Source organism: Cygnus atratus, chromosome 9, assembly GCF_013377495.2.
Source record: "Cygnus atratus isolate AKBS03 ecotype Queensland, Australia chromosome 9, CAtr_DNAZoo_HiC_assembly, whole genome shotgun sequence".
Taxonomy (NCBI): Eukaryota; Metazoa; Chordata; class Aves; order Anseriformes; family Anatidae; genus Cygnus; species Cygnus atratus.
This window is the reverse complement of record NC_066370.1, coordinates 3,232,324-3,245,482: the sequence shown is the minus strand read 5'-3', so window position 1 is coordinate 3,245,482 and position 13,159 is coordinate 3,232,324. Positions and strand designations below refer to the sequence as shown.

At 38.9% G+C, this 13,159-nt stretch overlaps 1 protein-coding gene across 1 annotated transcript in view; it reads right to left on the bottom strand.

The window, feature by feature from the left end:
* Positions 1-914: 914 nt before the first annotated feature.
* SPHKAP (SPHK1 interactor, AKAP domain containing) overlaps positions 915-13,159 on the bottom strand; it is a 69,560-nt gene continuing 57,315 nt past the window's right edge. The window contains 6 exon segments of the mRNA XM_035545126.2: positions 915-1,498; positions 3,452-3,636; positions 3,721-3,773; positions 5,823-5,909; positions 7,838-8,017; positions 12,243-13,159. Coding sequence (XP_035401019.1) covers positions 1,355-1,498; positions 3,452-3,636; positions 3,721-3,773; positions 5,823-5,909; positions 7,838-8,017; positions 12,243-13,159 — 1,566 coding nt within the window. The 3' untranslated portion in view covers positions 915-1,354.

Here is a 13,159-nt window from a genome sequence, read left to right as displayed (position 1 = left end):
ATGCTATTTGGGAAGGGAGAGGCAAAAGATAAAGATTTTCAAAGAAATAAATCTCAGAAGAGCTTTGATGTGATAGGTTATATTTACCTTTAAATTCAAAACCAATCTCTTTGGAAGAGTCGAGAGTATCACTGAGCGCATGATACTAACAGATCATCTCAGCAAGAAGATACTATAGGATATCTTATCAAAGTTATATAAATGTTATAGCAATGTGAACTATCATATATAGTCCAAACACTTGCATCCAAAATGAACAAGCACATATGCTGAGATTTTAACAATCATTCTGATTTCCTAAAAATCTTAATTTTCATAACTGTCTGTCGAGGCAGCACTCTTCAGATATGTTTGTTTTTTTTTTTTTTTACCTTATTAACAATTTACTTGATTAAACTAAAACTAAAATAGTATTTTTTTTCACTACTTTTAACTCACATGTAGCATGTTACATGGTGCTTTAAATAAAAGCACTTCATGTAACACATTTACTATCATCACTCCCTTTAACCAGGTAGGGACACTGAGGCACAGAGGTGAAATGACTCACCTGAGGTCACCTGGCAGGCCTGGGGTGGGACAGGGCTTCAGAAACCCGCTGCCGTGACTCCCATGACTCACAGAGCTGTGCTCGGGGACATACGAAGCATAGAGATCCCAAACTTCACTGCCTCTAAGGGAAAAGAAATTTCTTTTAAGGGTATTAACTGAGATTCTAGATCTCATTTCCTTGGGAAGAAGACAGGGATGGCAAACCGCTATGGGAGAGAAATAATTGCATGGAAAGAAACTGAAATGTGTTTTCAGTAGGCTTTTATTGTGCCATCTAACCATAAAGATCTGGTGTGTTCAAAAGTTTTTACCCCTTAGAAGACCTTGGAGGTTTGGTTTTGTTTTATTTATCTAGGGACATGGGTTTCTCTGTGCATCCTGGAACACGCTCAGGTTCTAATAGGTAAACTGTACAAACATTAGTGTTGTTTTTAGAACTGAATGTTAGCATACTGTCGCATTTCAGCTGATTGATTTAATCAAATTGATGAAAATGGATCTTATCGGAGATTTAAGTCTTTACTGTGTAGTCCATTAATTCAGAAGGCTAAAAATCCATCCCCTCCTAGTACAGTACATCCTATAGCACAATATGTCAAGAGTCCCTCAGGATACAGAAAGATACAATACGCCTTGGTTTCACTTTGCTCAGTGCTCAGCTGTGGAACGGGCGTGTGCTGTTTCTGTAGAGTTTGTATGTCTTTGTTCATTGTACTCAGTGATGTTTGAAAGTCAGAGCGTTACACAAATCACTGCTTACTTAAACTGGATTAAAACAAAAATGCCGAACAGGTGAACTTTCTTAACCCAGTTCAAGGAGCCAATCAAACAGGCTTGGTGTCATCTCTCTGCCTTCCTCACTGAGCTTGCAGTACTGCACCACAGCATGAAAGATATCGCCAACCTTCCAGGACTTCCGTTGAACTAGTTGCACAACATCTAAAAACTAAATTAGAGGAAAACAAACAGAAAAAGCAATAGCACTTAGGATTTGATTAGCACTTTGCTAAGGTTTTGTTAAATGAATTGCATGCAAACAGCTGTGAGACCGTCCTTATGTACAGTGAGTGCTCTGTCAGCGAAAGCAAGAACAGTGGAAGTGAGCTTGCTACAGAATCAAAACTTATCAACAACTCACTGTCAAAGTAATGAAAGTGTGGCTATCCATTTCACAGAAAAATATCCTCCTTCATTACCATCAGTTATATTTTAACTTACATTTATGTTTCTGTATTTCCACATTTCCACCCAGTATTTTAAATATTCAAACAGTACTGGTGAGCATTTCTGGGTAAACTGTCACACGAAGACTTCTGCCACAGTTGTGGTTGAATCATGATAAGGATCTATATTTGCCTGGCTTTTTTAGTCTCCATATAAACCAAGGGTTAAATATACATTCTTAAACAGCTGTAAAAAATCCTGAATTTTGTCCACTTTGTACTTAATAACGGGCTTCAAAGTGTCACGCATCTGGTCCTAATTTTTTTCAGCAGCATATAAATGAAAATCAAAGCTTTTCATTTCCTTGAATTTCACAATCAATATCTAATTAGCTTGCTCCTTCTACATTTCCAGTTTTAAACGACACAAGAAAATATTGTCTCTAGTTCGTGTAGCTGTTTGCTATTTACATACTGAAGCCTAAACTTTTAATATGTATTTTAACGATACTTAATAGGCGCACGATTTCCAAGAGCACTGTTGTAGGCAGGATGTGCTTCATTATTCTCTAGTGTATTTTTGCAATTGAATTAACTGTTTGCCAAAGCACATGGGTAAAGCTGACAGCTGTTTCTTTAATTAGACGCAATTTGGACTGTTGATGCTGAATGCATTTTAAATGATGTTTATGATTCCCAAATGCATGTACTCAAGAAAATCAAACAATCTCTCTGCTACTCAAAATGATCTTCCTATAGACATTATTTTAACAGATGAAAATACTGATTTGTAATACTTTTTTTCATTAATTGATTTGAATACTGTGACACTCCTTGTTAGCCTTAAGTCTTGAACCAGTCTTTCTGACCTTGGAAAAGGTCATTCTGGTTATTTCTGAAATGTTGTAGATAGCATTTCGTGGTGTCTCCAGCAGATCGCGAACTAATTCAGGAATAAAATTGTTCTGTATTTCTTGTGGCCATTTTGGACTTCATTGCTTTGCTCTGGGTGTTCTGGCTTGGACTAATACTTGAGAATGTATCTCAGTTCTGGTGATTTGTGTCTGTCTGGAAATGGGCTTCTGCATGCAAAATGGTGACTGGTGGCTACATCTGAACAGGAGCAAAAGTGTACTGGTATGCGTAGCATTTTTTAAAATTATTATTATTGTCGAGCCAGAGAGATGCCTCAATTTTTATGCAATGACGCAAAATGGTCTCACTTTCCAAGTAAAAGATGTGTGATTGCAAACATGACCCTGCTAGAAATGCTGGTTGGCATCCCTTGCTAAAACTCTCCCTCTGGCTAGGAATAATGTAAGGATGTACCTAAGCATATGGGTTCATCCTGCCTGTCCTCTAAACTTTCAACCAGCTGCAGAAGCCTTGAGGTCTTGTTATGTGAGACACTGAGCCCGAGCTCAGTGTTATCTTTATCTTGCACTTAGTCTCTTCTGTACAACCGAGCAGTCGGTCCTTTTCTTGTTGAGGGGTGAGGGTGGTGGAACTTGATGGTCTTTAAGGTCCCCTCCAACCCAAATGAGTCTATGGAGTCTATGAACCTTAAATCCTGATGTATTTAATCCTCTCCTCTTTGTGAAATAAGCAGTAGCATTGTCATCTTGCTGTAATGAAAATGTCTTTGCATCTGCTTTTAGGCTCAACAACTTCAATACATCATAGATGCTATTGTGATTAACGTGAATTAATATTATGCCCAATTCTGTGAACACTACCTTTTCAATTCTGTTTTCCTGAGATTTTTTAAAATAGATGGTTGGGATTCCAAGTTCAGAAGCAGCTATCCACTGCAGGGTGGCTCGAAGCTCTGCGTCAGGGCATTCTGGTTCCAGATCAAAATTTATCACCAAGAGGTCCTTCTGACAATTGGCTGTTCCCACTGAGAGCCCTGAAGTACTTTCTGGAAAAATAATTCCAACGGTTATCGTGGAATTGTATGTATTAACTTCAAATTGTATGCTGTGATTGATAAGGTTCAACTTACCCTCTATATTTTCTGTCTGTTCTTTAGGGAAAACCTTTTCTTCTACTAATTCACTTAGAAACAAACAACAACAAAGCTCGTTAGTGATATTTAGGAACAGTCTACAACACTACATCATGATGGACAAACTTCTCCCCCAATATAAGACCGAGAAAACTGCAAGAAAAATGTTAAACAGGATAAAATAATAAAAGGCTGAATATATTACAGTAATTTAATCTGTAAATCAGGAAAAGCCATGGGAATTGCAGTGTTATTCCTGTGATATGATGAAGTACTTGTACCAGTTGCACTATGTGTTACGTTTCATCTGCGTATCTGCGGTTTATGTAATGACAAAGAGAATGACGTTATGGTAAGATGCAGCAGGTCTTGTAACCTAGGGGGAAATACTGAATTTCCAATGTCTGCATTTTGCAGTGCTATAGTTGTTGGGTGAATTTTTTTCAGTCTTGCTTTCTAGTTTTATTAATTTATATTAACTATTATTTATTAACAGTTTAACTATTTTTCATAGCTAAACACAAACATAGTTATCGATGTCTTCAACTACTGCTGTTCTCAAATATATTAGCTGTTTGGATAAACAAACGCTGCTTACACATTGCAAAAATTTCAAAAGACTTCACTTCTTATGTTCCATTTTTCCTGTTAAACTACAAACCCTGGCTACGTTTTCACTGCTTCAGCTTCCATTTCTGAACATAATGTCCATGCTCCCGTACATGTAGCAGGAACCTGTAAATTCATGTCTGATGTTAGTTATGCCAGTCACTTCGTCAGTACTGGAGAGATAGCACTTAGGTGTTTCTGGACTGTCCTGTTCTGTCCTCAACTAAGGACAGCAAGACTTTGTTTCCCACATGGGAGGACGCTACCCTTACCACCCTCTTTCACAGGCGTTCAGAATCTCCCCCAAGGCTTCAAAGGACCAAGCGTATACACACACTTGTGTAGTGGTTACTGCAAGATGTGAAAGAATAAAATGGCAGTATGCAGTCTATGGTTTGTCATGACAGAATCACAGGTGCCTAATAATGTCTCTTCCATCAGATTTTATTTTACCAGTGTTCTGTTTGAACAGCAGATGTATTCTGAGCCTTGACTTTGATTTGTGGAAGGACGAACTGCCCTGAGTGGTGGTGCTGTGTTCCCCAACATCTGTCCTGCCAGGATCTCGTGCCTGTTGGCTAACACCTGTGAATAGCCACTGAAAGCTAATGAGGAGTTGGAAGTTTATCACTTTAATCTTTGGAAATGTAAGGGAGAGGGGTGACCTTAAGGAATGTGTGTAGGAGGTATCGCTGCCTACTGTTAAGATGGAAATGTTTTAACAAGGTTAGTGTCCTGATCCAGAGAGAATGCATGCAACTCTACAGAAATACGAATGCCTGGGTTTCTGACAAAAAAGAGCTTCTCAAAGGCAGGATGGTTTGTTGTAGAATAGCCTGGTAATGAGCTGTAAAGGTCTTCTGATATAACTGACTTCACAAAGTTTCCATGTTCAATATGTGATGTACAGTCCGTATGTACTCTTCTGCAGTGGCTGTGCCCTGTCTTCATCGTGGCATTCACCAGCTGACTGGTTACATACCATGTTTCAGGGTACCAGCATCTTTAGGCAAATTCTTACGCATCTCTTGACAATTATATTGTATGCTCAATAGAAACACACCCTGAAACAATACTTAAGACATAACTTAAGCCAAATTACTATAATAATGCCATATATATATATATATATTTACTTTAATTGATCTTTATTTGCTTGATCGTACTTGCTCTTACATTAAAGTTTTGGTAATATTTGAAATTTCTCAGAGAAGAAAGTTGACGCAATGTGAAATGGATGCTCAGAAGGCTGTCTTCTAGGCAGAACAGTTGGATCCATATTCTCGAGAGGTCTACCTGGGTGGGCTTTCCTGTAACTTTTCACCATCTAATGCTGTCACACTGTACAGACACCTACTTGTGAGCTTTTCTGAAACTAAGGGCAGGCTAAGCAGCAGGTGCAAAGCAGGGCTTGGCGCATTTTAGATGGTGTAAATGATTTGCAGTTAAAATTAGACTAAACATCAAATCTCACTTCAGTGACTACTTACTTAATCATAGGAGAAGATGGCATGTTCTCCTGATAAATTTCCAGGTCCATAATGCCAAGACTGCTAGTTGTACTGCTGTTGCCATTGCTGACAAAGCAAAAGTTTAAATATTAGTGCCAAGCTGCACTGAAAACATCTCCATACGTTATTTTTTTCTGTACAAGTAAAGTGAGGAGGCAGTCCCCTGTTATGCAGAGTTCCACAAAATCAACTGTGCTCAGTAAGTGTTTCCCAGAATGCAGCACACTAATCTGCTCAAAATAATGAGTTTTTTTATTAAAATAGTTCTGGGCAGATCATGTATCAAGTGATGCTGTGGACGGAAAAAAAATCATAGACTGTCTTCTTGTGAATGGCTTATGCAATGAACATTTGGTCTCAAACAGAAAAACAGTCTGCATGTGTCCTTGAAAAGAAAGACTACCAAGCATAGAGATGTCCTGGAAAAACCTGCAGAGGTTCAGATACTCAGATACAGATTCAGAATGTGTTGAGTTAAACCAAGGTTTGTTTGTGTGTATGTGTATATAGATATGTGTATATGTGTGTATATATACACACACACTGAGGTTGCCTATTGTACTACTTACCTGTTGGCTGACTCCATGCCTGTAACCAGCAGCAGTTTCAGCATATTACGTCCTACCCTATGTACTGTCAGGGATCTGAGGGTGCCCCAGGTAGAGTGATGGTCCCTGATGCTTCTGGCTACTCTGAAAGACTGAGACTTTTAATTAAAAGCCAATTGGGACCATTAATACCTTAAAGTATTCTTTGGCTGCTTCAAAAGGATGAAGTATAAAACCGAAGAATACTTGGAAAAAATAGTACCTGTTTACTTTATAACATTGCTACATGTTTGACAGTGAGTGTTTACACAGCTGTAATAGTCTGATGAACAGGTTGTGAATTTGCTGGTTGCTAGTCAGTTAGCATGAATGAGTTCTGTGTGTTAAGTAAACTTGAACCAATTAATTTATACTAGAAAAGCAGCTAATAGTATTATTCCTTATGTCTGAGGTACTGTCTAGACAGTTCCTTTCTCCATCAGTTTTTTTTCTGAATCAAGGTCAGTATGCCATGCATTCAGACTTCAGAGACAATTTCAGTGTCAATGAAGAGCCAAATGGCACAATGCATTAGCTCTCTTATACCAGACTTTAAGGGTTGATACTACAACGAGATAAATGGTTCACCCATTTTTTTTTCAATGAGTCAACAGTGCTCTCTGACACTCTTTTACCTGCTTTGTTACCATAGTCTTCCCTTCCTGTCTTAATACCCAAGAGAAAGAAGTAATTACTTGACAATATTTTTTAAAATCTGATTTAAGATCAGATTTAAGGGGAAAAAAAAAGGAAAAAAAAACTTGAAAAAAGGTAAGAAAAAACCTTGCTCAATTTGAAGTTGTGAAAGGGCTGAAACTAACATTTGTTTATACATACTCTAAGGGCTAGGTAACACCTTTAAACATGTCCTGGCTAGAGTAGGAAGACAATGTGGCACAGTGCAGTGGGAACACTGGAATTTATGCATACAAGGGGCAAACTCAGCCATACTTTGTTGATCTGCTTCCCTGTGCTAGTCTAAGCAGATCAGGGTGCTATCTGTGCTCTCATTATACAGATACCTGGTGGGAATAGCAGTCTCATCAGTTTTGGCTAAGAAGATGTCATTGTTTTGGAAACAGTAGCAAATAAAGCAAAGCAAAGATCGTAGCAATTAGCTTGTCTGACGGCCCTTTCACTGTAGGACTGGGGCACTTGCATGGGGCAAGGAAGTGCTTTCATGGTCTGAATGTAACTGCTCACCAAAACAAAGATCTGGCAGAAAATGAGGATGTGGCTCTTTTTATTTTTATTTTTTATTTTTAAAATGAGATGAACTGTCACTAGGCTTTCTTTACAGTGTTCTCAATCTTGAGTTATTGCCCCTCATTTCCAACATATGGTTATCAAATCATATGCTTAGTTGACCAAACCATTATGTATACTGAGAACAGACAATACCGGTACCTGAGGGATTGTTCACTGAGTTGTAAGTAGCTACTTGTGTCATCTGGATTGTCCTCATCATTGGCCAGCTGGGACCAGCTACCAGTGCTTTCCTCACTGCTGCTGAGATGGTTTGGAAATTCTTCAGCTGTTTTTGTCTCTCCTGGGACTTCAGCATCCAGTCTGCTCTGAGCATTCTTGCTGGTAGGATGATAAGGAAGGCATATTGATAATTGTAATATAGGCAAACTACTGCAAATCTTCAGGCAATGCTACTCATTAAAGTTAACTGAGCTGCACAAACTGTATAGATGCAAGAGACTGGACAAACTTACAAATTCATATGAGAAGACTAGTACAACGTATGGTCTGGGATGCTCTTTAAAAATGGTCTTCCTGTGGGTGCTATAAACAAATACAAAGCAAAATAAGCCTTACGTGGAAATATGCATAGAAAAGGCTTAACTTGTACAAAAAGAACTGCTTGCTGCATAGGTCTATTGCTTAATGTACTTTGGTCAATGAGTGGTTGAAATACGGGATAAATATTAGTGCAGAATGACAGTATAGTTGGAACTATATATAGGCCCTAAATTCCTGTCCTGATGGTGGGTGAAAAAGTTTCTTGACAAGGTTTTCTGCCTGCTGAATGTGATTTTTTATTTTTATTGGGCCATTGATTATAGTTAGGTATGTTACATGCGTATGTGAACGTTTTCTAGCTAGGGGAGGTAATCGAGAATAAAATCTGGATCAGAAATTATCCTTGCCTGCTCTTCTAATGCCAGCAGTAATTCTTAACAATGAAGAGATGGAGCATTTTGAGTTCTGTACAGATGGTTTTTTATCTGTATGTTCAGATTTCTCCAGTTTCTGGTGTATGACGGTAGTGTTAAACTTCACAAAATATATTAAGAAGTAGAAATGCACGGTATATATATAAGAAGGTCAAAATTGTTATAATAGAGTATAAGAACAGAAGAAGACAATATTATCATATCTAGAAGTGAAATAAGAAGATGAAATCAGATACATCTAGTTCCTATCTGAGCTGTGCAGGATCCCAGATTGGAAAATGAGTGCATCCTACTATGGTATTTTTTGTTGTAAACCAAACTCAACCTGACATGAAAAATACCAACACATTGTGCAGCATCTTCACTGACAATGCTCCTTTCTAAAGGTCTCTCATTTCTGTTTTGTGTACATTTTTCTGAATTGCTTGAAATGCACTTTGCGTTATTTAAATGCAGCAGAAATTTTCAGAAAACTTTTACTGAATGCATTTCAAACAAAGCCACCTATTTTAAAGCAACACAGAAAAGACCTGCAACATTCAGATATATCATTTATAGCAAGTAAAAAAAAGAAAACCTTCCATCACATGAGACCACAACGTGCTCCACTGACTATTTACATAAACACACTTAAACCATACCCACTTCCTTAACTGCACGTTGCTGGAAGAAAATTCTTCTAAGGTGATATACTTAGAGCTTTTCCTACAAATATAGCTGTGCATTCTGTAGCAAGTCTATGACATTTCACACTTTTTTTCTTAGCAGAACTGACTCCTACAGATATCCACATTCACATACCCTTGCATGGATCACCCTATCATACAAGCAAGCCTCCAGCTCTTCTACCCTGTGAACAGCGTAGATTGAAGAAAGGTCTAGAAGTAAAAGTAGGAAAGTATTGTGGGTTGTGAATCACTAATGGCTTTTAGCCTGCTGTGTTTCGTAAGAGCTTTGTTGCTTTGGTTGGGGATGGATAAAATAATTCTGTCTCTTGGTAAGTATGCAGTAGGTAGAAACTGGATTGATTTTGGAGAATACAGGGTTAGGAAAAATGCTTTATAATTCTTCATACTTGACGTGTGCCACACATGCGTGCGTGCGTGTATATATGTTGTATATATACAAATGAAGAATAAAAGCTACAGTTAAGGTAACTTTTCACAGGCAAACTGGGCATTGTGAGATTTACCAACAGACTTTTGTTATGCAGGCAGAAAAGTACATAATAAAAAATGCCACCTCTTTTTGGGTGATCAGAAAGAATTAATTGCTGCCGCAACAGAGTAACAGTTAAAGCAAAGCTGTAGTTTTGTTAATATTTACTGGATGGTCTGCATTTGCAACTCTGTGATTTAAAAAAAAAAAAAAAAAAAGTCATGCACTTGCAACTCTCTGGAGGACCCCTCTGAAAGTGAGAATTTCTCCAGGCTTTTATCTGTAGGTATGGCTGAGGCATCCTGAATTTGGTTAGAGCAAGAGATCAACCCCAAAATTCTATTGTCCCCAAGTAATTAACTCGATTAAGAATATACTGAGATAAAATCACTCTGGATATCTCCGTGTGCTGTGCTCTCACTCTGGGGACAATTGAGAAGTTGCTGTGCTAATGATGGATGTTAGAGAGAGAGGCAGCCCTCTATACAGAGAGAAAGGCGACATATTTGCCTGAGGGCCTTTGAACTACAAGGCAGTCAACATCTGTCAAATATCCCAAACTGTCATCTCTGACCTCTTGGGTACAAAACTCATCATCCCCAGCAGCTGGGTAGCAGGGTAGTGGTGCTATCCAGAGGCTGTTTTAATACGAGCCAGGTAACATCCAATATAAAGTCCAAAATATAAGAGATTTTTGGGGGGTAGCCATCTTATGGGAGCACTTTGGGTTTGTTTGATTCATTATGCACTTATGTGACAGACCAGTGATGCTTTTTGATAATGATTGTATGTCTGCTTGGTATTTTGCCTGGAGTCCTGTGTGCCTGTACCTATTCTGCCAAGTAATTGCACGCAATAGGAGTAGTTCAGTGGCTCAAAGCAAGCAGTGCTGACACTTGTTTATGTGTTACATGTTTCAGGGTTTTTACTTCAGCCTAGGCTTGGTCCAGATGGCCCTGCCACAAGTGGTTCAAATCCATGTGAAGAATCACCAGAAGCTTCCCCTTGCTAGGCGGTGGATGAGCATACCTGGTCCCCACTTGCAGCACAGCTTCTCATTGACATTCCTCCCAAGGGAATCTGCTTTGCATGCTGCACACAGAGCTGATGCATAGAAATGGGGATGAGTTGGTTCAGAACTGCAAGGCATTGCCAAAGAAAAATGCTAATGTAGGAGTAGCCTCTGGGTACTAATTCTGCTCTACCAATCCTATGACTTTAAACTTTCAATAGCCACTTCGAGAACTCTGCATCAAACACAGAGGAAAAGCTGTTATTAAAGGGCTCATAAGCTGTGCAGAAAATAACTTTATTTCCAAACAGTCAAGATTCCAAATAGGCAGATTTCTAAATGTATCTTATTAAAAGCAGGTTGCGTTCCAAGGAGGAGGAAGGTTAGTGGGGGAGAGTCAGCACAAAATAGAGAGACTATAGTAATTATCCACCTAATTGCTACCATACACAGGGAAGTGCATGCTTTCTCACTTCTAGCAGAGCTTTGTCAAAAGCCAAAAACACAGCACTGCCTAGCATAAAATGAGCTACAAAATGGTTTTGAACACTAGCATCTGCACTCTTTCTAGCACTCTGAGATAATGGAGTGCTGCAATCCTCCAAGTGATTGGCAGCTTAGACACCATTAAAGTAACAGATATGATTAAGAAGTATAGTTAAAAATAGGCAATACCTTGAGAGACAGCTTTGCTCTTAACCTCCTAACATCCACAGCAATCCTCTGTGCTTGCACTACACTCTCGCACAGCAGGGCTTACACTTTGCCTTAACCAAAGTTTAGATTCCTCAACAAAAGGAGTACAGCTGCAAGGAGAGGGTGTTAGGCTGTGGTATAAACTCCACCAAATGAAATTTTATTCTCTTCTCTATCTGAATTCTACCTAGAGGTTGAACTCAAGTAGTTGAGGAGTGCTTTTAATTTATTCTCCCCTTCCCCTAAAAAATTTTTACTACTTGTTCTTCCAGACTGTAGACACAAAGCTGAACCTCAAGCTTTTGGAAGCCTGGTCTTGTTTCCAGGTACACAAAACATCAGGTACATAAGGAAGCACAGGAGAGAACTACAGCTCAAATTCTATCTTCTGTTTTACACTAATTCTGATTTTTATTTTTCCATTGAGATCTCAGCCAGTGCTAAATGAAAATTCAAACTTTGTCCATCTCTCCTTTCTTGACTATGGAAGACCTAGTGTTAAAGGGAAAATTTACTCGTCTGTGTGGTATTGGATTTGAAACTTAGAACCATAATGCTGTAACATTTAACAGAAGTTTGCTCCACAGACCAGTACTGTGATGTATAATTTGGTGGTTTTATGCAGTTAGAAACCTGTAGTGATAATCTATCCTGTTTATTTCTCCAAAAGTGGTTTCCTCTTCGTCTTCTCCCTTCATCAAAGTAATGTTTACTGGGAAATTAAACACCGAAGCAATAAGCTGATTTTCTGTTTATCACCTACCTATTCAGTAAGGAACTGGAAACCGTGTGCTTCCCAGCATAAGCTTCTGGAGGTTTTTCATTGCTTTGATGCTCCTTTCCAGAAGAGTCATGCGAAGTTAAGCACTCAGAGTCTTTATCTGCCTCATCTCGTTGATCAGTTTCTATCTGAATTAAAGGCACTTCCCTGTGCTGACCTGCAGGGAGGCATCCAGGGTTCTTCATCTTCTCTTTCTGCTCATCCAAATTTATTCTATCTCTTTTGGGTTTTGTTTGAATCTGAGTTGCGCTTTGGGGATATTTGCTTTCCAGCATATGATCTTGGCTCGTAGAATCAAAGGAATCCTGCTGGACAACTATTAAACTTTTACCACTTTCAACAATATTTGCAGCCAGTCTGTTTGCATATTGTTCCACATGTGGTGGGGAATCACTGTGAAAGTGATCTGCCTCTGCAACCTCTGCCTCATCTGCTATGATTTTGTTCTTGCGCATTAGAGATTCAATAGAACTCGCCCATGTCTCGTGAATCAACATATCAGTGATCTGGTCAGTCTTGCATCTTTGGTACAGGCAGGAATCAGACTTGCAAAGGCCTGAAGAAGCCACAGTACTGACTGGCTGTACGCTTAAGGAATCCCGGTGATGCTGGGCGAATCCATCTAATGAATTTGCCTTGACTGGGATGTTAACTGTTAGTCTAGAGCTGGATGATCTGGTGTCAGGCATTGAGGCTTGTCTGAAGCAAAAAGGTGATCGTAAAGAGGGCGGTAGCAAACTGCCACACCAGTCCTTTGAATTTCGAGGGGAAGATAGGTTATCTTTGTTTTCCTTTTCTATTTCTCTTAGCATATACCTATAAAATTCTTCTGTTATGCTTTCTGTGCTGGACTGTTTGGATGGGCAACTTGGTCTTATGTTAAGGTGACCATTTTTTCT